Below are 26,858 nucleotides of genomic sequence, written 5' to 3'. Positions count from 1 at the left end.
GAAGGAGTTCCCAGGCCCGACCTACATAAAAAAAAAAAATTAAACGTTACAGTAAGGCTTTTATGTTAACCTGTAGTAAAATTCCCTAAAGAAAATAAAAAAACTCATCTTAGTTAAGTAAGACGGTCTCAGATAAAAAAGGAGCTGAAAGTTCTGTGCCCTAAAGGTACCGGCGTTGCCGGTACTTAACGGCATTGCCGCCAACATCTTATGTGCCCAAAGGCCCTGGTACCAATATCCTTACCCATAGGCTAGTACTAACCCTGCCACCAGAAAAGATAATGCCGGCAGTGGCAATAGTGGTCAAGGGCGGCGGAGGTAACGGTCAAGGGATTCCGCAGAAAACACCTTGCCCTAGAGATAGGCAGTGTCACCGTCACCAGTGGCAGCATAGCCGTAAGAAGCAACATATCGCCAAAACGGGTACTAAAAAACAAATTTTGAGTAGGAAAAATTCTATATTTGGGTGTCGAAAGGTGGTGACATAACCGTTATTAAGGCGTTGTCATAAACAGGTACGCCAAATATACTAGCGTTGCTGGAAGCACCGGAATCGCTAGGGGGTAAAATCATCGCCGCCATCCTCCTATGTGACTTAAAGCGCTGGCACAGTCAACCCCTCCTACAGACCAGTACTAGCCCCGCCACCAATAATGGCAACACCGTTAGGGGCAAAGGAGCCTAGAACGGCAGAGACAAACGGCATTGGTTCCTGTAGAAAAAAACCATGCCTTATCTGAAGGCAGCACCGCCAGTGGAGGCACTACCGCAAGCAACGACGCATCGCCCGTACAGGTACAATAGGACAGTGTGCCAAAAGGTGGCAGCAAAGCCGCAGACACCGGTACTGTTGTCGGTCTGATAGCTCACCCCTCAGGGAGAAGCCTACCGACGGCCATGGAAGGTCACATAATAATAAATTCCATGCAATGTCCCTCCCAGAAAGACTAGAATAAAAAGAGACAGGTGACGACATGGAGAAACTATGCCCATGCAACGAAATAAACGCCACGCCGTCTCCAGCGTCCGATCGAGAAATCTCAGAGGCTAAGAGATAGCAGCCGTTCATGCAAGTCGGCGCACCGACATGACATTACCCTTCGCAAAGGAGAGTTCCAAAAGACTGCACAGTCCTAGCACGAGAGATCACTAGCAAATACAGAATGGCTAAGCCTAATAAGTCGATGCCACTGGTAAATCGAGAAATACCAAAGGCTATGAAGGAACGGCAGAACAAGTAAGTCGGAACATGGACAAGGAGAAATCACCCTTCGCAAAGGGGAACTCCAAAAAACTGCTCAGTCCAACCATGGGATATTGAGAACGTATGTAGCATGGCGGCCCAACAGATTCGCCGATGAAGAAAACATTTGCCATCATGGTACAAAATTGCCATTAGTAACGGCACACTTGGGTAACAGCCTTGCCATCTCCCAAGGCTCTTCCTAAAGCAGAGGCATAAGAACAATCCCCTATACGAGGCTTCATCTTCCGTCAGTAACGGCAGTGTTGGTAAGAATGGCAGCAAAGTCAGACGACAATAGTTCCCACAGAAAAATTATGCCGTAAGCAAAGGTTGTGGCAGTACAGGCTTCACTGCCTTAAATAGCGATGTATCACTATCGTATGCCCAAGAAAAGGAATGCCGTCAGTCTGACAACTCGCTCTTACATAAAGGGGTATGCTGATGGGTCTATAAGACCAGAACCCTGAAGGGATTAGGCCTCACCACAACAATAGCAAAAACACATCATTATGAATAAAATTAAGTTCAATATCAGTAACGGGAAGACTCACCATGGAGAAGTGTAAAGACATAAAGTAAAAATTTTACTTCTCTATCTAAAATTCTCATAGGCTAGGATACAGCACCACACAACTGTCAGATCACCAGCAGGAAAAAAACTCACCCTCCACAAAGGGGAACACGATAGAACTACCGTAAGCCAACATGAGACCATATGAATGAATGTAGCATAATGGACCAACGAACACGGCGTCGAAGGATAGGTTAGACCTGGATACGACAAGTCAAAAGAAAAATCCCAGAGGCTAAAAGACAAGGCAGTAAGACAGTCAGCGAACCGACTAAACAAGATAAGTGAGCTCACCCTTCACAAAGGGAACTCCAAAAATTTGCGCCTTCCTAGCCCTGAGAGAATTCAGATGCTTGTAGCACGATGGCCAAGAGCCTAAACGGTCAGAGTACTGAGAAACCCCAACAAGTGGGACAAAAATCTCAGACTAGTATGACTGAGTAAAAACCTTCCCGAGGGAAGAGACCACTGTTGACGAAACCGGAACTAAAGACCAAAAACGAAAATGGGGAGTCCGTGTCCAACTAACAACTTACCGTCTCTAGGCTAGGCTAGCTGAAACTGATACGAACTCAAAAAGACATAAATAATAAAAATGCAATGTAAATGCTAACTTAGAATAGAGCCCAAAGCATCGTAATGCTAAAAAACTACTAGCTAACGTGAAACTTACCAAATAAACAAGTAAACATGAAAAAGAAGCAATCAGGTACGAAACCCGACGCCATGGCTAGCTGGACTCGAAGCGCTTGGGCTTCCTCTCACACAAAAGCTAAAATATAACTCCTCGAAGGGAACCAAAGCAAAAGCAGCTAAAACAAAGGCAAAGAGAGGTAGGTACTCAACTTTGATGAAGAAGAGGAAGCCGACATACGAAGAAAATCTTCGATAAAAAGGTGAAAAGAGCGCACACAAAAATATCACACAGAAGCAAACAAGCTGAGGAGAAGATATGGAGCAGCAGGGTCGAATGGGAGTACTGAAAGGTGATAGGATATGTAACGGCTCCTCACTTATCCTTCCCCTTAGAGGATTAGACTGGGAAAGGTCTATTCGGGGTGCAGATACCTATGGTTATCTTAGGATACATCCCTGATTATACACGATATCTTCGGATAGTCGTTATGGGGGTTAGAACCCCGTGATACCTGACGGTAATTCTCTTATAATATCAATCGCAGAAATATTATACAGTAAAAAAATTACTGGAGGGAACTTCCATCAGGATGACATGGCTCGAGCCCAAAAAAAGATCTAATGTAATGTTGTTACAGTTTTCCAAATATTTTATTTGGATTGTTCATTACTTCTCTTGTAGTTTATTTCCTTGTTTTCTTTCCTCACTAGGCTATTTTCCCTCTTGGAGCCCTTCTGCTTATTGCACCCTGCTTTTTCAACTAGGGTGGTAGCTTTGCTTATAATAATGATAATAATTATAATGACAGTGAGTGACAGAGCCATTTCGTTTAAGTAAAGGAGGAACTGCTGCATCTACACCAAAGAGTGCAGAATAAAAGGTAGTCCGTCACTTATGTTCTTTTGTTGTACCAGAAAGTGTTTCTTTTATGGTTAAATTGTATTCCTTTTCAGTTGCGTCATAAACTCTCTGAGCAAAAGCTATTGAAAAAATGACACTAAAAGAGGACTGCAATTTTACCATTTTTTAGTGATGCTAGAATTTTCCTACAAGCTTTTGAAGTTTTTAATTCCAGTATCCCTTTAGCTTTAAAGATTTTAGAGTGGCTCTTCATTACTGGGCTGAAAGGTATAACGGTTTGATTTTGCTGTGTTCTGGCAAACATAGGTGTTTCTGGGAGTGAGAAGGCAGATTTACTAGCAAAGAATGCTGCAGCTGAGTTGCTACCAGGAAAGTATCCAATCCTCTTTAATAATTTTTTACCTAGCACTAAATTTTTTTTTATAGTAATTTGCAACAACATCGGAATAGTTTAGATGTAAATAAGAAAAAGGAATTAATGAATATTAAATCTCCTTGGAGTTATAACATTATTCCTCAAAAGTGGGAGACTACTCTTTGTCGTCTTCAAATTGATCATACTCGGTTGCCACACGAGTTTCTGATGACTGACTCAACACCCGCGATATTGTGAAAACTGTTTGGTACCCCTGATATTGAGGCATTTGTTCAATGAATGCCCCACTTTTAACACCTTAAGCAATAGATATTTGTTTAAGGCTCGAGGTAAGAATGGCAGGTACATCCTTGCCAAGATTCTCACACATGATGTATCATACTAAATTCCAGTCATCCTTATTAAGATCTTATTTTTTGGCTCTCTATTAAAAGTCAATACTCATCAGTGAGTGGGAAAATGATGGAAATTTTGTTAAAATTTTCAACAACATATTTGTACGAAAAGATATTTGTTCCGACGTGATATACAAAACCTTGTAATCATTTAATATAGGAATTCGCTTCAGCTCAGCTGAAACAGCCGAAGTGAAAGAGAACCAGGCAGTTTTGCTGACTGGTTGGCTGGCTTAGCTCTGCACCCCCCTCCCTAGCCCGCTTTCCTCATTCACTCGCTTTGACTCAATGTGGATGGTTGTGCAAATCTCTGCTCTCTACATTGCAGCCCTTTGCCTTCTCTTGTGCTTGTGCACTAGTAATTGGTTATTGTTATGAAGGAGAAAGTTACTCTTTAAGATGCGATGTTGTGCAGGCTATGGCATGCGTTGCAGTGGGTGGCTTTCGTCACCTTCTGTAGACCCGCACACGCTCTGCTTGACAAGCAGAGGAAAACCTTGCTCTCGCGGTTCTCCTTGCCGTAATGTGAATCCTGGCCGCCAATTTGGGAAGCCTGGATTCACAGCCTGTCGGGGGTTTTCTCGGGTTTTGCCTTGACCTTAGCGCTCCCGCTATTTCAGCGATCCCGAGAGACACCTGACCGATTGTTGGACCATCTGATACCGATGACGACACGTTACCTGGTAAGAAGGGGGAATTTTGGTCGTCTATCAGATTTTCAGGTAAGCTTGATTTAAATTTGTTAAAACGCCGTTTAAATATGGTGGATGAGCTTCAACAATGTCATTTGAATGATACAATTGTTGATGAACACATGAATGTAATTGAGTTTGTAACAGATTGCCAGGTTGGCATTTTTCAGCTAAAGACATCAAATTTGGCCTTTTTTTTATTTGAAATTGGTTAGCCTTTAGCAATATCATAAATGGTTGGCCTTAAAGGCTGTACCTTTGGCCTTTTTTTAACTTCTTAAAGCTGCAGTTAATCAAAGTTGGCCTTTTCTCACTTAGGAAACCTGGCAACCCTGGGTTGTAACTTTATCGACTCCCATGTTCACTGATGCCCCTGTTGTTGTTGACTATATACCTGATAAAGCATTTGTTCCTGGCAAAATGCAAACTTTTTCCAAGGGTAAAATAATTGCAGGACTCCCTGTTAAAACAAGGGAGAGTAAGGTTTTGATCACTGAGATTTCTTTAACGACTAATGGCAAACCCTTTACAGCTTCGCCCGCAGGTCAGTTAGAATTAAAATATGTCAAATCTCCTTCTGATAAACAGTTAAAATTAAAATCTGCCAAACTCCTGCTGATACAATATGTTTTTCAGGTTCACCATGTTCATCGACCACGGCTCTTCCTACGGACATGGATCAGGTTTTTCATCCTCGTCCAGTGTCGTCTGCTGTTGCCTCGACCAACGTTCCAGTACCTCAGAGGGGGCACAAGAAGAGGAAGCGTGGGCAGTATTTCTCTTCTAGTTCCTCCTCCTCTCTCCTCCTCTTCATCTTCATCTTCATCTTCTGACTGTGACTCTGACTCTTCTCCCCCAGGGGAAAGAGGAAGGGGAAGAAGAGGAAAGCGAAGAGGGCCATGAAGGCCAGTCGCAGTTGAAGGGACAGGGCACCCTGAGATACCTATTCTCCTCCGGAGAATGAGGGCGATGTGCGAAATTCCTGTGTTCCCCGCACTAGTGGGACTGTTCACGGCGAATCTCACGCAAGGCCTTCATGCACGACAACCACGCTCGAGGGCGTAGGTATCGTCTCCCAGAGCATGGTGACGGGGTCTTCGGGCCCCCAATATACTGCTCAGACTCTAATTGAACAGCTCTTGAGCAGGGAAAAGGAGAGTCCTGGCTTTGGCACGAGAAATCTGAGCTGTGGTCTCTCGTGAAGAATCGACTACCTCCACGGGGATAGCCACGCGGACCGATTCAGCGACTCTTGTGTCGCGTGAGGAGGGATCAGGCCCGGACAGCCATGCACTCGACCCGCACGACTCGGGCCCAGCATGGAGCCACCTCGCAGCTCAGCCCACGACATGGGAGCCGGTCGTGCACGATCAGGCTAGCTCTCGCGCATACCAGCTACGCGAGATGCAGCCAACCCCCCTGCTTTCTGGCCATGTAACAGGTGAGGCCGCACGCGCCACTCCCGCGACTGCAGTTCCCAGCGACCCCGCTCGCGCTCGACTTCCTTCCAGAGCTTCGTGGTGCTCTTAGCGACCAGTCACACACTCGGTCGCAGTGGGAACCTCGATGCATTCCGTCGGGGATGAACCCTGCCAGGGTCATTCCTTAACTCCTGAATACACGCCTAGTTTGGTCCTAGGACCAGAGCGAGGGTATTCATGGGGGATGTCATCACCCGTGCAGCTTGTCGCTTCCCCTATACCTACGGATGTAGCGGGACCGAGGGATCAGCCACTTCCACGGCCTTCACCAGCCGTGGAGACGGAAAATCACGAGGTGGAGTTGCCGTTCCTAGAGGTCATTAACCTCATGCGTGAGATTAATGGCCTCAGGGCTCCTCCTGCGGTAGTGTCTAAGATAAGTATACAGCCTTGGAGATCTTATGGGTAGCTCCCGAAGGCAGTTTACGGCCCCTCACACTACCCTGGTTGAGACAGGCTGCTCGAGCATTGGACCAAGTGAGTGACCAGATCGCAGGACCTGGTGACTCGTTTAGGAGCCAAGGTTCGAACAAGCTTCTCCCTCATCCACTCCAGCGACAAAGAGGTACTATTACATAGAGTCTTCTGCGTCTTGTCCTCTCCCTCTCAACCCCCTGGTCAGAGCACTTGCTGGGGGTTCCTCATTCAAGAGCTTGAAATCCCAGTGAGTGGCCTTCTCAGCCTCTGAGATTTCAACTATGGAGTCCATCTCTGTAGCTGCTCTCAAGGCTGCTTCGTGGCTCGACCACTGATGTGGTATGGCCACAGTGTTTGAGCGGGACAACAAGCTTGCTAACCCCGAACACATGGAGCAGTACAGGAACCTAGCTTTGTTTGGTGGGAAAACTGCTGCTTTTCTCTTGGACCAGCTTGCTACCCAGTATGCCAATCTGATCCTTAAAAAATGCGAAGCAGTAGCCGCTCATTTGGCGAGACAGATTGGTTCAGGAGAGGCCCTGGCACTCAGGAACACTCCTATTAGGGTTGCAACTTCTCTGTTTCCACCAGAGGAAGTTCTGGCCGCGCTGGATAAATGGCGCCGCGACTCGAAGGACTCCATCATCCACTAGGCGCAGGCTGAGAGTTTCAAGAGACCTTGTCCCGCGAAACTGTCCGTAGCCAGGCCGAGTCAGGCCAAGCCCACGGGAAGTAGCAAGTGTACCACTGGTCGTGCTCCTGCTGCTCCTGTGCAGCCGAGACCTGCTCCTGTTCAGAAGGGTTCTGCCCCCAAACAGACCTTTCAGCCTCCCTCTGGAGCTCCTCCACATTGGGGAAAGAACAGGGGCAAGCAAGGAAAATGGAAACGCTGAGATTGGCTTTTCCCTTCCTATACTGCCGAGGGTACGGGGATGCCTATCGCGCCATTGTGCGGTGTGACAGCACCTCGGGGCCGAGGAATGGGTAGTGTTGACCCTTCGCGAAATGTACAAGCTTCCATTCGTGTTTCATCGGCCCCACCTATTCTCCACTCCAATAGCGTTCCACACGTATGCTCCAACATCTCTGACGGCTCTGCCCTTGGAGGCAGAAGTCCAGGAAATGTTAGAGAAGGATGCGCTAGAAGTCGTACACGATCAGTCACCAGGGTTCTACTGTCGTGTCTTCCTTATCGAGAAGACGACAGGAGGTTGGAGACCAATCATCGACCTTTTGCCATTGAACAAGTTTTTCAGCAAACTGCATTCAAGATGCTAACAGTTCGCATTGTGCTGTTAGCCATCGGGCAGTACGACTTCATGCTTTTGATAGACTTGAAGGACGCATACTTTCAAGTACCAGTTCATCGGTCGTCTCGAAAGTACCTCCGATTCACCTTCCAGGGCACAGTGTACCAGTTCAAAGTCCTGTGCTTCGAATTGTGCACAGCTCCCCAAGTGTTCACGCCAGTGATCACGACGCTAGCAGCTTGGGCCCACTCGAGGGGCATCCGCCTACTGATGTACCTCGACGACTGGCTGATTCTCGCTCCCTCGCAGGAGCAGCTGATTCAGGATCGAGACTCGCTTCTGGCAGTTTGTCGCGATCTGGGCATCGTGGTGAACTGCGAGAAGTCAAACCTCATTCCTAAGCAGAAGGTGAAGTATCTGGGAATGCTGATTGACTCAGCAGTAGACTCAGAGAGGTTGCGCAGCCATTCCTGTCGCAGGAACAACTTCCAGCCCTCCAGTGACAAGCTCTTCTAGGTCACCTCTCCTCGTTGGAGAAGCTCGTTCCTTTCTGGCGGATCCATCTCCGCTCCCTTCAATGGTGTCTGAAGGAGCAGTGGTTGGTAGCCACCGATCCTCCCTCTCATCCGGTCCTCATGGAACGCAAGGTAAGGGAGGATCTCCTTTGGTGGCTAAATGAGGAGAACCTCATGAGAGGGTTTTCTCATAAACCCTCCTCCACCTCAGTTCCGTCTGTTCACAGACGCGTCCATGGAAGGTTGGAGTGCACACCTGGATGACTTGGTCGTGTCAGGTATGTGATCGGAAGAGAAGAAACACCTGCACATCAACGTGCTAAAAATGATGGCAGTCTCGAGAGCACTCTTTTATTTCCAGGCCTGTTTGAGAGACACTTGGTAGTGCTGATGAGCGACAACATGTCCGTGGTTGCGTATGTCAACAAGCAAGGGGGCACGCTCTCACGTCCCTTGTAGCAGTTGGTGAGGCAGGTGTTTCTTTGGACAGAGTCAACACGTAACCTTGTCAGCCAGGTACATTCCAGGCAAGAGAAATGTTCTGGCAGACGCAAAGTCGCAGAAACTAGGTAATAGGGGCAGAATGGTCTCTTCACCATTGGGTCGCGAGTCGAGTACTTGACCTCTGGGGAGAACCATGCATCGACCTTTTGCAACACGGCACAATGCCAAGCTTCCCGTAATTTGCTCTCCAGTACCAGATCCCGGGACTGCGTTCGAGGACGCACTGCAACATCGTTGGATTTACTGGATTGCTACACGTCCCCCCCCCCCCCCCCTTTTTGCTTGCTTCGCGCAGTCCTGTGGTACTAGTAACTCCAGGACTCAGGATGACTCTCATTGCTCCACTATGGCCACACATGGAATGGTTTTCCGATCTATTGCTCCTGGTCAAGGCACAGAGAGAGCTACCACAATGGCCCACTCTCCTTCGATAACCCTTGTCGAACAGGTACTACCAGGCGGTGCAGTCGCTCAGACTTCACGCGTGGAGACTATCCAGCATCTCCTCAGAACTCGAGGCTTTTCAAGACTCGCTGCGAGAGAGATTACATGGTACCTTAGAAGATCCTCCTCCTCAGTCTACCAGGGGAAGTGGTTGGTCTTCTGTGATTGGTGTAGTGGAAGGGGTATCTCTCCGGTCGGAGCCTCTCTGACTCAGATCGCAGACTTCCTAGTCTTTCTTCGCAGAGATAAGCTTCTTTCGGTTTCTGCCATTAAAGGGTACAGGTGTGCCCTTGCAATGGTGTTCCATCTGAAGGGCATAGATATCTCCAACGCCCTGGTGATTTCTATGCTCATTAAGAGCTTCGAACAGCCGTGTCCCCCGAGGGAACTTCGAGTTCCCCAGTGGGATGTCACTTTAGTTCTTGGGTCTCTTACTCGTACTCCGTATGAACCCTTGAGCCGTGCCTCAGACAGGTACTTGACCTTTAAGACCGTTTTTTCTGCTAGCCTTAGCATCGGCGAAGAGAGTCGGGGAGTTACACGGCCTCTCTTGTAATGTCACTCACGCAGAGGGTTGAAACGGAGATATCCTTGAGTTTTGAGCCAGAGTTTGTGGCCAAGACTCGGAACCCAGCGATCCACGATCCCAGGTTCGATGCTTTCACTATTCCTTCCTTACCAGATGCGGTGAGTGGCGGTTCAGGTGAGAGGCTTCTCTGCCCGTCAGGTGTCTTCGGCGCTATCTTAAGCGAACTCGGCATCTCAAACCTGAATGTCGAAAACTCTTCGTTAGCACCAGCAGAGCCAAGAGGGAGGTGTTGAGGAACTCGATAACCTTCTGGATCCATGAAACTTTCCGCAAGGTGTATGAGACTTCCTCAAGAGTCCAAGCACCAGCGAGGGTTAAAGCTCACAAGATCAGGGGCATTGCCCCCACACTGCTTTCAAGAGAAATCTTGCAGTGGGCCAAGTGCTGAAGGTTGGCGTTTGGAAACGCCAGACCACCTTTACGGCCTCTTTACTTGAGGGAGTTTACGCAAAATTCCTTGGACACCTTTGTTCTTGGCCCTGTGGTAGCAGCTCAAGCTATTGTTTGACCTCTCCAGTTCCTCCAGAATAAGGAAGTCTCTTGTCTTGATTTTATGGAATGTTTGGCTGTGCCTTTCTCTCTGTCTCCTCCCTTGAAGCTCCATACATCAAGACAAGTCTTCCCAGGTAAGATTGCTAGAGTTTGTTTACAGGTATTCTCCCCCCCACCCCGTCTTCTGCTAGGCAGGGAAGACGGTGTTTGTATAAACCCGTTGCCTTTTGATTTTGGAGTTTCATCCAGTCACTGTGACCCTAGGGTCGAGTGTCTCTTATGTTCACGCTCTCTGGTCGCGCAATGCTCTTACAAATCGCGCGGCGGCTCCCAGTCTCTCATACCCCACCATCATCATGTCGGGTCAAGAGACAGGGGTAGGTGGATTTAGTCCTCTGCTCTCATTCGAGACAGCAAAGGCAGACCTCCCTCCAACCAGTGAGTCTTCCTATATTAAATGATTATGAGGTTTGTATATCGCATCGGAACAAATGACTATTTGTCCTAAATTGTATTTTTCCTGCTATACAAACCCGTAATTATTTAATATAAATGACTGCCCCTATCACCCCTCTCATGTTCCACATTGAGCGTAAAGCGTTTGAATGAGGAAAGCGGGCTGGCGTTGGGGAGTGGGGAGCTAAGCTCCGCCTCATACCGCCAGCCAACCAATCAGCACCTGCCTGGTTCTCTTTCTCTTCGGCTGTTTCAGCTGAGCTGAAGCAAATTCCTATATTAAATGATTACCGGTTTGTATAGCTAGGAAAAATACAATTTAGGACAAATTGTCATTTTCATATGTCACAGCAGTTAAGACCAGTTACCGGTCTTGAACTAAAATGAAGTTGGCTCTCCATCTTACAGTAACGTCATTGGAGCCCAAAATACCACAAACATATCTCAAATAAGCAGGAATTAATATCACTAAATGTGTAATACTTAAATAAACATCAAGTTTTAATTTTTTTGTAATAATTAAACTTGAACTTTGTTATATTAAATACTAGAATTTCATGTAAATTTTATAAAATTCTCTGATTGCTGTTTCATGGCTTTATTTATCATGTTTTTAAAAAATTCATATTAGTGGTCGCAAAATTTAAAATTACACATTTAGTGGTCTATGAAGTTTGGAAATTTGGTAACCGCTGATTTGAATCATGAAATAGAAGTTTTGGCAGTCATGAAATATATATAAAGATATAATTTGATGGAAAACTGGGAATCCCTTAATTACTAATCAGTAATTGTATTTTACCTGTTATTTATCAGTTTCTGATCCTTGTTAGTGCATGCTTTCAAAGTAGTTGAAATTCTTCTATTGTCATTATTAGTGATTAATTTTTCAGTTTCTTACTTCTGATGAGTGATATTTTGTATTCTGAAAATATTTTTAAGCATTAATTTTTTTTCAGTTTCTTACTTCTGATGAGTGATGGATTGTATAAATCATATCAAGAAGCTACTGGATCAGAACAAGTCAATAAAGAAATAGCACAAATGGTCGTTGAACAGGTACTAGAAGTATTTTTCAGGTTTACTATTGTAGTCCAGTTTTGGGAGGGTTGAACTTGAAAAAAAAGAAATACTTACCAGCTTGAATTTGGCACATGGATCCAAAATCATGTCTATAATGCTAAAACAAAAATCCCCCACCTTTGAGACCTAAGGAAATTGTCAAAATCCATAATGGCTTCTGCATTCCATAAGCCCTAAAATTAATGCTGATAATTTCTCTTAGCATTATCTGATGTGGCCATCAATTCAATTCTTCTGGGCCATTTTATGTACCTTTCATATATTTTTCAAAATTTCTTAATTTCAGTAGTTATAAAAGTAAAAATACATATCAAGTGATATTGAAATTTTTTTATTAGTGGTAATTTTTTATGCTGTACTTTATGTATCATTGCTTATATGTACTTTATATTTTAGAGCAAATACTTCCTTGATATCTGAATGCTTCAAAAGCGTACTGGTACTTGACCTGAAATGACTTTATCTCTGTTTTTTTTTTCAATTAGCTATTCCTGCCTTTGATGTTTTTGATGAGCTTTTCACCTATAAAGTGTCAAATAAACCCATGGAAATAACTAACTTTTGTGCAAGGTGGTTATTAACAGAGCAGTGAGGTGAATGTAAATAATCTTTATTCAATAGATAAGTTTATATACAAGCAGTTCCAAGCAAGAATGTCACAAAAATTGAATCAAACTCATAAATGTGAAAGCAAGCTTAAACAGGTTCTGTTATCAGTGCGAGTAAGAGCGTCAGTTAAAAAAAAAAGGCAATAATGTTACAGTGTACAAGTGTGTATAAAACATATGCAGTGCATGGCTCTGCCCCTAATAAATACATGTGAAATGGGGTGCCCTGCTTTTGAGAGGTGTCCTGTTGGTGCGTCATCTTGCAGGAGATACGCAGGTTTTAGGTGATCAGTGAAGACCCAGTTTTCTCTGTCACAAATATTAATTAAGAAAGCCTTCGGTGTGCAACAAATCACGAGGAAAGGGCCCATGTAAGGGGCCGTTAGCGGTGGCTTCCTAGTGCAATTCTGTTGATATGTGTTGCTTCACTGGGGGCTTGTAAGTCTGGTGGCCTGGGGTAAATTGTCAGAGGAGCTTGCAACCGAAGAAAATGTAGCAAGGACGACCAACGGGTTGCCATACGCCACTTCAGTTGTCTAAACAGCTAGGGCATCTTTAGGAGTGGTCCTTATTCCCGGAAGGACCGAGGGAAGCTTAGTAAGCCAGTTGGAGTCATTGCAGTGGGACACCAAAGCTTCCTTGAGTGTGCGTTGAAAAAGTTTAACCATTCCGTTGGCTGCAGGGTTGTAGGTAGTTGTCTGATGTAGAGTGATGCTCAGGAGATTTGCCAGTGATGTCTACAATTGAGAGGTGAAAGTGGTACTACTGTCAGAAGTAATAGGCTTAGGGATACCATATCACGCTATCCACCCTGAGAGTAGGGCAGATCTGCACGAGGCAGACGTTGCAGATTACATTGGAATGGCTTCAGGCCAACAGGTGGACCGGTTAATGACGGTAAACGGGTAACGATGTCCTTGTGATGTGGGTAGGGGACCTATTGTGGATAAAACAATGCTGAAGTTGAGGAAAGGTGCCCACTCCTGAATCCTTGTATCAATGTACTTTTGGAGTTTGGCTTGAAGCGCAGGAGTGGACCTAATTCTTAGCATCCATAGTAATACCGTGCCAAATGAACTTTGTTTTCAGTACCTGTGCAGTAGATTGGCATGAGGGATGTGAAAGGCCATGGATAAAATCAAACTCCTAACGGCGCATGGTAACAGGTATCCATCTTCTTGGTCTACCAGTATTGACAACATAGAGGAGGGTGGCGTTGGAGTTGTTGAGAGGGACATCTTCCCAACGAAGGAGGGATGTGCAAGATGTCCTACATGGTTGGCATTCTGAATCATTTAGTTGGACTACTGCCAAGGCATTGTAATCCAATCCCAGGGGAATGGCTGCCAATGTGTTTCTTGACAAGGCATTGGCAACAGGATTCATTTTCCCAGGGATGTGTTGAAGGGTGCAGTTCAATTCAGCCTTTGCGGAGAAATATCTGCGTTGACTGATGAACCAAATGTCAGACTGTCGAGTGAAGACAGCCACCAAAATCATGCAGTCTGTGCAAATGACACGTACCCTCTATAAAGTGGCGAAAGTGACGAATAGCCAAATGCACCACCCACAATTCTCGGTCAAAGGTAGAGTAGTCGGATTCCACCTGGGACAGTTTTCTACTGAAGAGGCCAATGGGCTGGGTGAGCTGTTGACTATCTGCAAGATTACTGCACCAATTGTGATGTCACTGATATCAATGGAGAACAAGAGAGACGCATGTGGCAAGGAAAAGTGAGAGCAGCAGTGGTTGATAGGGTATTCTTTGCAATGCAGAAGGCCACATCTTGAAGGAGACCCCACTTCAGGTCTTTTGGCTTGCCCTTGGGGGAGCGTAGAGGCGGGCAAGAGTGGCAGCAATGGCTGGCAGGAACCGGTGATAATAATTTATCATGCCTAAGAATTCTTGCAGTACTTTGAGTGTCGAGGACGATAGGAAGTTCTGAAGGGCTGCTACCTTCTTAGGGAGGGGGTGAATGCCTTTAAGAATAATACGGTAACTCAAGAACTATACTTCGTTGCCGCCAAAGGTACACTTGTTATACCGGACAACTAGGCCATTCTGTTTTAGGCGGTCGAGAATGATGCATTGGTGACAGGAGTGTTCCTCTTTGAAGGCAGAGAACACAAGTATATCATTGATGCAACATATGCAGAAGGGTAGGTCCCCTAAGATGATATCCATGAGGTGTTGAAAAGTAGCCACAGCATTATGAACACCAAGACAAGAGTAAATGAAGGTGTATGTTGTGTTCTGGGTTCAAGGCCACCTCATTATACCCCTTCAAGAGGTTGACCGGGGAGAAAACCTTCACTTTGTGCAAGTAGGGGGTAACATCGACAATGTTTGGGAGTGGATAGTGATCCAGTTCTGTCTGCATGTTCAGACCCCTGTAATGACCACTAAAGCATAGGGAGCCATCCTTTTTTAGGATGATGTGTGAGGGCGACGACTATAGGATTGAGGCCTTTTGGCAAAGACCTATTTCTTCCATTTCGGTGAACTTTTATTTAGAGGTTACCACATGATACGAGACGAGATGCCTGAATCTGGCGAACGCTGAGCCCCGTCGTCTTGATATGGTGATATAAATACCATGCTTGGCGGCAACTGTGGGCGTTTGGCGAAGTGCTGGACGGAAGACTTCCAGGTACAATGTAAGGAATTGGGCATAGGCATTCATGGTTGTGCTGATGTGGAGTGTGAGGTCAGTGGGGGCAGGTTGAAGAGGTGTCAATGAGTATAAGTCTGCATTGACTAACCATCAATGTCCCATATCAACCAGGAGATGGATATGTGAGAGAAAATCTACACTAAGTAGCGGCAATGTTATGTCAGCAACAAGGAATTTCCATTGGCATTTGGCTCTCCCAAATGATAGTGTGAGTGTCTCGTATTCTTGGGTGGGGATCTGTGATCCATTGGTAGCTACCAGGTTGATGTCAGCAGGCTTAGAATGAACATGTCATGTTCTGGAGAGTGACTTTGGTAGAAGGGAACGGCAAGCACCAGTGTCTACCAAAAACCGCAAACCCGTACCTTCGTCATGTAAGAAGAAAAGATTAGTGACAGGGGAGGCTACCACCAGAAGCGATGGCCTACGTACACGTTTTTAGGCCACTGACAACCATCCGCACATTTCTTCGCAGCAGCCCAAATCTGGAGTGGTAGAAGTCGAACTGCGGCTGAAATGCGTCCATAAATAGATGGAGATAATGTTGGTTAGGGCGTGAGCAAATGGTGGCATATGTGTGTCTGTAAGTGGCTGGAGAGATCATTGGATGGGCCATGCACGAGGGGTGGCATATGTGCATTTGTAAGTGGCTAGAGAGATCGTTTGATGGAGCATGAGCGAAGGGTGGCATGCATGTGTATGTAAGTGGCCGGAGAGGTCATTGGTTGGGGCGTGAGCGAGGGGTGGCATACGTGGGTGGTGAGCATCTTTGTCGCCGCTCTGGAGTGTCAACCCCCCAGATGCTGAAGCCTTGATGAGGATGGGGGCCTTAGGGATTAGCAGCTGGGCTCTAATGAACAGTGGGAACTACTTTCCCACTGTACCTCGGTGCCTAACTGTTGATTCAACTAAATCAGTCAGCACTTTCTCTTTTCCTTTTGGTTATTTCTGTTATTCTCCCATCTCTTCTTTTGGGCTTTAACTTGTTGACGACTTTGGCTTGTTTGATTATACTTTGGCTGCTTCCTTGGATTTGGCACAGTGTGGGATGGATGGCATTCCATCTCAACCTGTGCCAATTTAAATGCCATCACCCTCTGGCAGACCCCATTGGGTGCAGACTAAGTCTGTTAAGAGTCGGGCCTCTAGTGATCCGGTTGTAAGTCGCCCATATTCGCGGGTAACGGGTGACGCCAGGCATTTGAGTCGCTGGTGGGAGGGGCTAATTACCCCCACTGACCAGTGTACACCCACCTAAAGAGAGGCAGCCCCTCTCCAGTAGAGGACTTGTCCCCGCTGAAGCCTCTTCTCGTGTTGGGTCACATGGGATAGGAGGACTGACATCCTCCGATAAGAGGTGGATAACTCGGCTTGCTCTTTCCAAAAACACCAACCCCTCTGTTGACGACTTGGAAAATACAAACATGGACCTCGGTACAGACATCTCCAACTCAGGTTCTAATATTGTAACATTGGAACCTTATTCACGTTATGTAAAGAATGATAAGAAAACACTATAGAAAAAGAGGGAGAGAGAGTGTGAGAAATGATGACAGTACAGAAGGATATAGAAAAGTAGAAGTATTACCTGGTCATTATGAAATAGTGAATTATGAATTTGTTTATATTTTCGAACTTGAAAGTGGAATAAATGAGCGTGTAAATGTTTTTAAAGTAAACAGGGAAATAGTTATTTTTTGTGGAGGACAGCCAAAAATTTTACCACAGGGAAATGGAAGTCTCTTGATGGAGACACTATCCCCAATACAAGGTGAAGGATTGAAAACACTTACAACATTGGATGGTCATAGTGTCAAATGCGTTTTGCACCCCACTTTCAACCAGAGTAGAGGTGTGATATATGCTCCAGAATTGCTGGACATAAAGGAAAAAGAAATTGAGGATGAACTGAAAAATCAAGGAGTAGTAAAAGAAATCAGAATGAGGAGAGTTGGAGAACAACGTATTCCTCTTGCTACTTTGATTACAGTATAACATTTGATCAATGCAGATTACTAAATGTTATTAAAGCTTGTTGGCTAACTTTGAAGGTGAAACCATATATCCCTTCACCGTTGCGATGTTATCATTGCTAAATGTATGGCCATTTAAGCCAGAAGGGCAAGGAAAAACTAAATAATAAGCCAGCTGTTTGTGCAAACTGTGGAAAAAATTGTCATGGAGTATACATTGTGGGTGAGCACATCCAGCTACATCTAAAAGCTGCATTAAGTTTATTTTCAAAAAAGAAATTCAGGCCATTAGGACCATGAAAAGGGTTACTTTTAAAGAGGCTCGTAAAAGAGCTCTTGAATTGCAGATAAGACCAGGGCAACCTTTTTCAATGGTTCTGAAGAAAAACTTGCCAAAGTACACGGACGAAAATTATATCCCTACTTCTAACATAAAGAATCATTTGAAAGTAGTTAAAGAGGTTAAAAGCCCCATTGAAAATTTGTATCCAGAAATTGTAGAAAAATCAAAACAGATACTTAGAGATCTGAAAGATATTCAAAGGACATTTACTCCTATTCGAAACAATAGTACAAACCTCTCTCAGGCCGTGTCCCTGTCTGATCTGATGGAGCTTCCAATTGAAACCAATTTACCTGGTGAACCTGTAGTGGGGAAGGTGCAAAAACCTGACAGTTCACAACCTTTTAATCGAAAAAGAGAGAGACCTCCATCGCTCTCTCCTCCTACCATCTCCTACCATAAGAAACATTAAAGTTACGACTTAAATAAATATGATGTCTTATCTGCTGATGTTTCTCATCAACTGGAAGGATAATTGAATAAATCAGAAATCCAAGTTGAGGTCCACCATCCTCCTCAACAATTAGATCAAAAGGACACAAAGAAAAAGACGAACACAAAACCCATTATATCAGGATCCTCTCTAGAGATACAGTACCACCCGGAAATATTGTTAGATCAAATATTGCCAATGGGAAGACTTCATCCAAGGTGTCTTCCAAAAAATAAACCATAGTTTTTTCCTCCATTCTGCAATGGAATTGCCAGGGTTTAAGGGTGAAATATGAAGAACTTAAGCTCCTCATACGTGAGCACTCCCCTATAACTGTATGTCTACAGGAAAGCAAGTTCGATGCTAATACTCCTTGTCCTCGAGAGTATGTTAGCTATAGGACACCATATGATCAGGGAGCAGGCAGCCATGGGGGAAGTCTTATATACGTTCGTCGAGATGTTCCCCAAATATCTTTGTCTATCTGTACCCCTCTGCAGGCAGTGGTTATACAGACTGATATAGTGAGAAAATACACAATCTGTTCTCTTTACTTGCCTCCAAATTATAACGTCTCATATGATAATATAGTATAGGTGATTAAACAAATCCCACAACCTTATCTCTTACTAGGAGATATTAATAGTAGACATCCTTTATGGGGTGATGTTTGGCAAATGCAAGGGGTAATATTATATCATCAATTTTGGAGAATATAGGTGGTGGACTCCTTAATTCAGGAGAGCCCACACACTTTCATGTTCAAACAGGTACCTTTTCCTGCATTGACCTATCAGTTGCAAGCTCTAACTGTCTTCTCGATTTTAATTGGAGAACATTAGATGATTGGCGTACTAGTGATCATGAACCAATCATTATAAACACCAACAATGGTCCACCTTTACAGAGATCACATCAATGGAATCTTGATAAGGCGGACTGGGATAGATTTCGGGAGCTTAGTGAAATTGAAGGAAATGCAGAACAGTTTGAAAATGTTGATGATGCCATAGACGTACTTAATGGAACTCTTCACACAACAGGAGTCAATTTCATTCCCAAAACAACAGGGATATTCAAACAATGACCAGTCCCCTAGTGGTCATCAGAACTAACTGCCCTGCACGGAGCCAAAAGAAAGTCTTTAACTCGATTGCGTAGGTGCTGTGCTGAGGAGAATTCAGTCATATACAAGAAATATAAAGCACATTTCTGTCGTGCCATGAAAGAAGCTAGGCGCCAGTCTTGGGTGTCATTTGTTTCCTCCACTAGCAGTAGAACACCACTATCATCTGTGTGGAAGAAAGTGAAAAAATAGCCGGCAAATTCACCTCAAACCCACCACCAGTGTTGAGGGTGAATGGTCAGTATATGACTGGAGCAACCGAAGTTAGCAATGCCCTGGCTGACCGTTTTTCAAATGTATCATGCAAGTGTGAAGCAGCTCCTGGTTACCAGTATAGGAGCATTGAAGAAATGAAAGTTTTAAATTTATCAACAAGAAAGGAAGAGTCATACAAGTCTCCTTTTACTGAAAGAGAATTTAATTCATCACTTGCTACGTGTAACAATACATCCCCTGGACCCGATGGAATTCCATATGCAATAATTAAACATGCACCTTTTTATATGAAGTTATTTATTTTAAGCATTATTAATAGAATATGGCATGATCATAGTTATCCAAGTGTTTGGGAACTAGCCATTATTTGAGCATTTTTAAAACCTGGTAAGGACAAGTTTTTAGCAGCAAATTGGAGGCCAATTGCATTGACATCTTGTTTATGTAAAATCATGGAGAAGATGGTCAATGCAAGGTTGATGTGGTACCTTGAAAAGAAGGGTATTTTATCACCCATTCAATGTGGATTCAGAAAAATGCACTCAACGACTGATGTGTTGATACGACTTAAGTCCTCTATTTCTGAAGCCTTTACTTCCAAACAGCACCATGTGACAGTCTTTTTTTACCTTAAAAAGGCACATGATACCACATGGAGATATGGTATACTTAAAAGAATTCATGAGTTTGGACTAAGAGGAGAGCTACCACTATTTATTCAGTCATTTCTTTCATATAGAGTTTTTCAAGTGAGAGTGGGGGAAACTCTATCAGAGAGTAAATGCTAGGAAGAAGGAGTTCCTCAAGGTAGTGTGCTGAGTGTAACCCTGTTTGCACTAGCAATTAATGGGATATCCTCAGTCATTCCCTGGGATGTTCTCTCAACATTATTTGTGGATGATCTCTCCATATCATTTGCTGGAGCTAGAATGGCAATGGTTGAGAAAATAATACAACTCTCAATTGACAAATTTATCCAGTGGGCCGATATGAGTGGATTTAAGTTCTCAACAAGGAAAACTACTATTGTTCATTTTTGTTGTATCCAGGGAGTACATCCAGACCCAGATATATACATTAAAGGTCAACGGATCCCATGTGGAAGTGAAGCTAAATTTTTAGGGTTGATATTTGATTGTAGGCTTACATGGGTTTCTCATTTGAAAGCGTTAAAAGCTAGATGTCTTGAGGCTCTGACTCTTTTAAAAGTATTGTCCCATACATCATGGGGGCAGACTGCAATACTGTTTTAGAATTATACAAGGCCTTGATTTTTTCAAAATTAGTTATGGATGTGAAATATACTCTTCAGCCACCTCAAGCCGGTTAAAAATGTTAGATTCAATACATAATGCTGGTATTAGATTGTCCACAGTAGCATTTAGAACATCACCTATCCCAAGTCTCCTTGTAGATGCTGGAGAGTTGCCTCTAGACCTTTACCGAATGCCGTCTATTATTCGGTATGGGTTTAGATTGCAAAGACTCCCTAATTTTTCAGCCTTTCAGACTGCAAGCCTTGTAAGGCACTCAACATACTTTGAGTTGCACCCAAAATCTCCTCAACCTTATGGCTTTCGGGTGAAACAATTATTAAACAGTCTTGATATAATTGGAATTATGGTGCTTCCATTTAAAGTATCATCAACACCTCCATGAAATTTACCTGAGGTATCTTTTTGTAAATACTTTATTGAAATTATGAAGAATATGACTGACTTAGAATCCAGTTCTCTTTTTATGGAAAATGTTGCAGAATATAGGGGATCGACATTCATATATACTGATGGCTCTAAATCTGATGCTAACGTTGGATTTGGAGTACATAGTAGTGGTTTTAATTGTAGAGGTGCACTTTCTCTAACAGCTTCCATATGTACTGCCGAACGGTATGGCACACTAACCACTACTGAGAAAATAGCGTTGAAAAAGGAGGGTAACTTTACAATTTTTAGTGATGCAAGGAGTGTTCTTCAAGATTTAGAAGTTTTTAATTCTAGTAACCCTCTAGTTTTAATGATTTTAGAATGGCTTTTTATTATTGGACAGAGAGGTATAATGGTTCGACTTTGTTGAGTTCTATCACATGTAGGTGTGTCTGGGAATGAGTAGGCAGATTTACTGACGAAGAATGCGGCATCCGAGTTGCTACCAAGAAGGTATCCCATTCCCCGTAATGATTTCCTACGTAACATCAAGAAATTATTTTATAATAAATGTTAACAGCACTGGGATAGTCTAAATGGCAATAAAACAGAGAAATAACAAATGTCATATCTTCTTGGAGGTATGGCATGATGCCCCAAAAATGGGAGACGACTCTTTGTTGTCTCCATATTAGTCACACACGGTTGACACACAGTTTCTGCTGAAGGGCCAACACCAACCGTATTGTAACAACTGTTTGGTACCTTTAACAGTGAGGCATTTGTTGACAGAATGCCCTAATTGAAATAACTTGAGAAATAGATATCTGTTTATGGCTCGAGGTAAGGATGGCAGGTTTATCCTTGCCAAGGTTCTTGGACATGATATGTCCTACTATACGAGCGGCATTTTTAGATATATTTACGGCGTCAATGACCTTAGATGTCAGGATGCCTGAAAACTTCAAATCAATCACTTAAGATTTATTTCAGAAGCAGGTCTTCTGAAAACTTTAACTTTTATAATGACAGTCAACTTCTTACAATCTCCAATGCTGTACAGAAATCCCTTGATTGTGGTCGGGAAGTATGTATGATTGGCCTTGATTTTAGTGCTGCCTTTGACCGTGTTAATCATGAGGCCCTTGTTTTCAAACTGAAACAGTTGGGAGTGGGTGGGTCGTTTCTTAGCATTATTATTGATTTTTTAAGTAATAGATCTCAAAGAGTTGTTGTTGATGGGCACCATAGTGATTATAGGAATGTGATATCCGGTGTTCCACAGGGTAGTGTTCTTGGCCCTTTACTTTTCATACTATATACACATGACATGTGGTTTGGCCTAGAAAACAAGCTTGTTGCATATGCAGATGATGCTACTCTCTTTGCATCAATTCCATCCCCTGAATGTAGATCTAGGGTTGGTGAATCCCTTAATAGAGATTTAGCTAGAATTAGTGCTTGGTGCAAATTATGGGGTATGAAGTCGAATCCTAACAAAACTCAAAGTATGATTGTAAGTAGGTCAAGGACGGTGGCTCCTCAACATCCGGATCTCAGTATTGATAATGTTTCTTTAAATATGTATGACTCTTTCAAAATTTTAGGTGTGATTCTCGACAGTAAATTTACTTTTGAGAAACATATAAGGTTTGTGTCTTCTTCAATTGCACAAAAAATAGGCTTATTGAGAAAGTCTTTCAAGATTTTTGGTGATCAATCTATTCTGAAGAAGTGTTTTAATTCTTTCATTCTACCGTGTTTTGAGTATTGTTCTCCTGTCTGGTCTTCAGCTGCTGATTCTCATCTTAATTTGTTGGACAGAAACTTACGTTCTATTAAATTTCTTATTCCTGATCTAGATATTAATGTCTGGCACCGTCGTTCAATTAGTTCATTATGCATGTTGCATAAGATTTTTCATAACTCTGACCATCCTTTACATTCAGATCTCCCAGGACAATTCCATCCTGTTCGTAATACTAGGCAGGCAGTTAATTCTAATAGCCAGGCCTTCTCCATCACAAGGCTCAATACTACGCAGTACTCTAGAAGTTTTATTCCAGCTGTTACCAAGTTGTGGAATGATCTTCCTAATCGGGTGGTTGAATCAGTAGAACTTCAAAAGTTCAAAGTTGGAGCAAATGCTTTTTTGTTGACCAGGCGAACATGAGTCTTTTTATAGTTTATTTATGACATATTTGTTTTTGATGTTGTTAATAGTTTATATATGACGTGTCTGTTTTGACGTTGTTACTTATTTCAGAATGATTTATTGTTAATTTGTTCCCTTCATTTATTTATTTCCTTATTTCCTTTCCTCACTGGGCTATTTTTCCCTGTTGGAGCCCCTGGGCTTATAGCATCTTGCTTTTCCAACTAGGGTTGTAGCTTGGATAGTAATAATAATAATAATATGGTTTTAATTGAATACTCTATTAATTTTTATATAAAATAAATATCGGTGTCAATGACCTTAGATGTCAGGATGCCTGAAAACTTTAAATCAATCAATCTGGAGTGTCAAAGGTTGTGCATATGTATCCTACCGCATTCACATCATCATCGCTCAGTGTTGAGTAGTTGTCCTCTCTCTCAATAGGGGAGGCATTGATAGGGGTCTTATAGTTGGTGAATAGGCTGTCCATAGGGGCGTCGACTTTGGTCATCAGGTCCATGGGCAAGATATCGACATTGCGGATAACGGCGCAATCAGGTACGGGTAGCCATTGTACCCAAGAGGGACGAAGTAGATTCACTCTCCGAGGAGAACCGTCTGCGGCAGGATGCAAACGAGCGAAACTGGTCATTTCCCTTAGGGTAGCGAAGCCTTTTTGTCCACTAATATCTGATGACAGAGCTGGAAAAGCTAGGCTATACAGCTTGGCTATGGGGGCGCCCCTTGGTTGCAAGGCCAGTCGAAGATTTCTCTGACAGTGTATTGTGGATAGCCGCTGAAACATAGTTTACTTTGCTGCTTGAACGAGTCACACCCTTGATGCGAAACTGAACTTAGGCATGCTGGAACCAACCGAACGCTTCTCTGATGGTGAATAGTGGCAGTTTCAATAAGGCAGCGTGGGCTACAGAGGTAGGATCAGTGGGTGGCATTGTAACAAGGGTAGAGCAAAAAAAAAAAAGCAGTGAGGAGCTGATCACTCAGTGTGTCACCAATGTGCGATGTGGCTCTTAACAGTGAGGCGAGTTGAATGTAACTCTTAATTCAACAGACGACTAGTTTGTATACAAGCAATCCCGACCAAGATTGTCACAAAACTTCAAACAAACTCAAACATGCAAAGGCAAGCTTAAACAGGTTCTGTTATCAGTGCAGGAAAGAGAAAGAGATAAAAAAAAAAAAGAGGCAAAAACCTTACAGCGTAAAAGTGTGTGTGAAAGACCCGCGGTACACTTTCTTTGTTCAATTTAGTTGGCTCAGTATGAGTCAGTTATTTTGCTGTTCGTGCTTCAAAGAATATTTCTCTTGGGATTGTCCCATTCAGTAAGTTCTACTAAATTCCCCTCTTAAAGAGAGAATGCCTTGACAAAGTCATGTGGTTTCTTCATATTATTAAAGAATTGGGACAGGCAAGAGGGCTCTCGACCTTTGGGGAATTTCTCCCCAAGTTTGAATCTAAATTTCTCTCCCTTTCATCTATTTCTTCTCAATATTGCTTTGATCTTCTCCTAATTTTATAAATTTTCTTTTCTCTTGCTGTCCCAACTCTATGAGTATCCTTTTTCATAAGTTTATATATATATATATATATATATATATATATATATATATATATATATATATATATATATATATATATATATATATATATATATATATACACACACACACACAGGTATTGTTCAACTTACGATCTATGCGACATATGACTATTCGACTTTACGATCATTTTTTCAGGGTGATGACGTCACAAGTTTATCGGAAATAGGACGAATATTTCCTTGAAAATAATCTATTTTTTTGTATACATATAAACTGATTTATCTTGGAAAATTATTATTTTCTTTTATTGTTAATATTCAGTATTTATTTTCAGTTAAAAATACATTAAGAAAAGTTTTAATATCTGTCGAGTTCATATTATATGTCTGGGGATGTTACATCACTGGCGGAAAGCGTACGGGCAATACAGTGATTTCCTTCCCATAGGCTAACGATTAATATTAGTATCTCCATTATCGAAATATTAAATAACGATACAAAGTATTTTGAGGGTCTGTTTCGGTTGTTATGAGTACTACGTAGCGTAAATTTGACTGTACGCTACTTTTTTAATCTCTGATAATGGATCGATGTTTATCTAAAGAAAATATACTTTCTGGGTCGACCTGTGGCGCCCGGTGAAAGAGTCCTTCTTGTATATCTTTTCTGATAAAACCTTCCAATTATACCAGAGAAAGATAAAAGCATGGAATGCTGAGGTTACAACCCTCGCGCGAGCACCTTTTGGGTGTCGTGTATAAAGCAAAGGCGCGTGAAATCCACTATTCACAGGTTGTCTTCCATTTAGTTAATTCCTTCGTCAAAGGGATGGGCCGATACAAAGGCCCTAGCCAAACCCCCAGCGCCACACCACCCACGCCACGACGCGAGCGCCATCTGAACATCATCCTTTTTTTTGGAATCTAAAGTGTTGAATTGTTTTGTTGTGCTCTCGGTCTTTTTTATCAATCGTGGATTTATTTTGTCATGTCTGAAGCTCCATCTTCACACATTCCAATGTTAAGTACCATAGTTTGTTTTGACAGTTTTTTATTGTACCGGGCTTTTGTTTTATATCCAGTATAGTCTGTTTTATTATTCCCGTCTGGCCATTCATGGCGGCCATTGTTTGTTCACTTGTTTGGGAATTCATCTTTGTCTGCCCGTTTAGTACTCTGTCACTTAGGTTCTTGGTTAAGTCCCTGGCCTTATGCCTTTAGAACCGTTATTATTTTTATTTTTTTGTGTATTTATGCTCATGGTACTTTTTGCTAGTAAGTCCAGCCTACGAACGAGATAGCGATTTAGCTTTGTATTTGTTTAGTACCCGCCCCTCCGAGGCGTTCGTCACTCGACTGTGCTATTTATTTTAAGTTTTAGCAGTTCTATTCTTCGATCGTAGTGTTTTATGGATGTACAGGTTTATTTTATACGTTTATAATAGTGTTGTGTGTTTTTTAGTCCTGTTTTTGTGTTTAAGAGAGCGAGAGCTTGGGGTCCCCGTTTTCTGTTCGCAGTCACGAGTTACCCCTTTCTCTCGTTTTCTTTCTTAGCTCCGGTGGGGGAGCGGATTTCCCGTTTTCCGTTTTGTGCGTTCAACGGGTTCTCCCTCCCTCACCTCTCCCCCTCTGGGTGGATGATAACTTACGAGTTATTTATTTTTCGTGACTTTTCAATTGTTAGCGTTATTTTGGTCCGTGTTTCGTCCTCTCCCCGTTACGGCTCGGGAGTAGTTATGAACGTTTTCCACTCCGCCTTGAGTTATACTCCGCCATGAGGGATTCTCAATAACTTTCGTTCTATTGTTATATTTATATTGTTTACTACATGGGACGGGCTTCATATTGTTTAGATACGACCCTCCGGTGGCCCTTACTCCGGTCTCAGGCCACGGCCATATCCACAATAGCCTTTGTTATTACAACTGTGTTTGTTATTCACAATAATTATTCAGGACCTTTCTTCTCCCTTCGGCCTCACCGGAGATCGTAAATACGCTTTACTATAATCTAAGCTTTAGACTTTAGCTGCGGCTTAGCTTTTTATCTTTCACAATTGAATTATTCAGGGCATCTCATTATCCTCCGGCGTCACCGGAGGTCGCCCAT

The 26,858-nt window shown here is 43.1% G+C and overlaps 1 protein-coding gene across 5 annotated transcripts in view; it reads left to right on the top strand.

The window, feature by feature from the left end:
* LOC137620760 (TGF-beta-activated kinase 1 and MAP3K7-binding protein 1-like) overlaps positions 1 to 26,858 on the top strand; it is an 827,205-nt gene that overhangs the window by 583,937 nt on the left and 216,410 nt on the right. For all 5 annotated transcript variants that reach the window (XM_068351167.1, XM_068351165.1, XM_068351166.1 and 2 more), the window contains one exon: positions 11,886 to 11,985. In XM_068351167.1, coding sequence (XP_068207268.1) covers positions 11,886 to 11,985 — 100 coding nt within the window. The remainder of the gene's footprint in view (positions 1 to 11,885; positions 11,986 to 26,858) is intronic.

The sequence above is a fragment of the Palaemon carinicauda genome, chromosome 27, assembly GCF_036898095.1.
Source record: "Palaemon carinicauda isolate YSFRI2023 chromosome 27, ASM3689809v2, whole genome shotgun sequence".
NCBI lineage: Eukaryota > Metazoa > Arthropoda > Malacostraca > Decapoda > Palaemonidae > Palaemon > Palaemon carinicauda.
The sequence above is the reverse complement of the archived record's forward strand: the minus strand, read 5'-3'. Positions and strand labels throughout refer to the sequence as shown.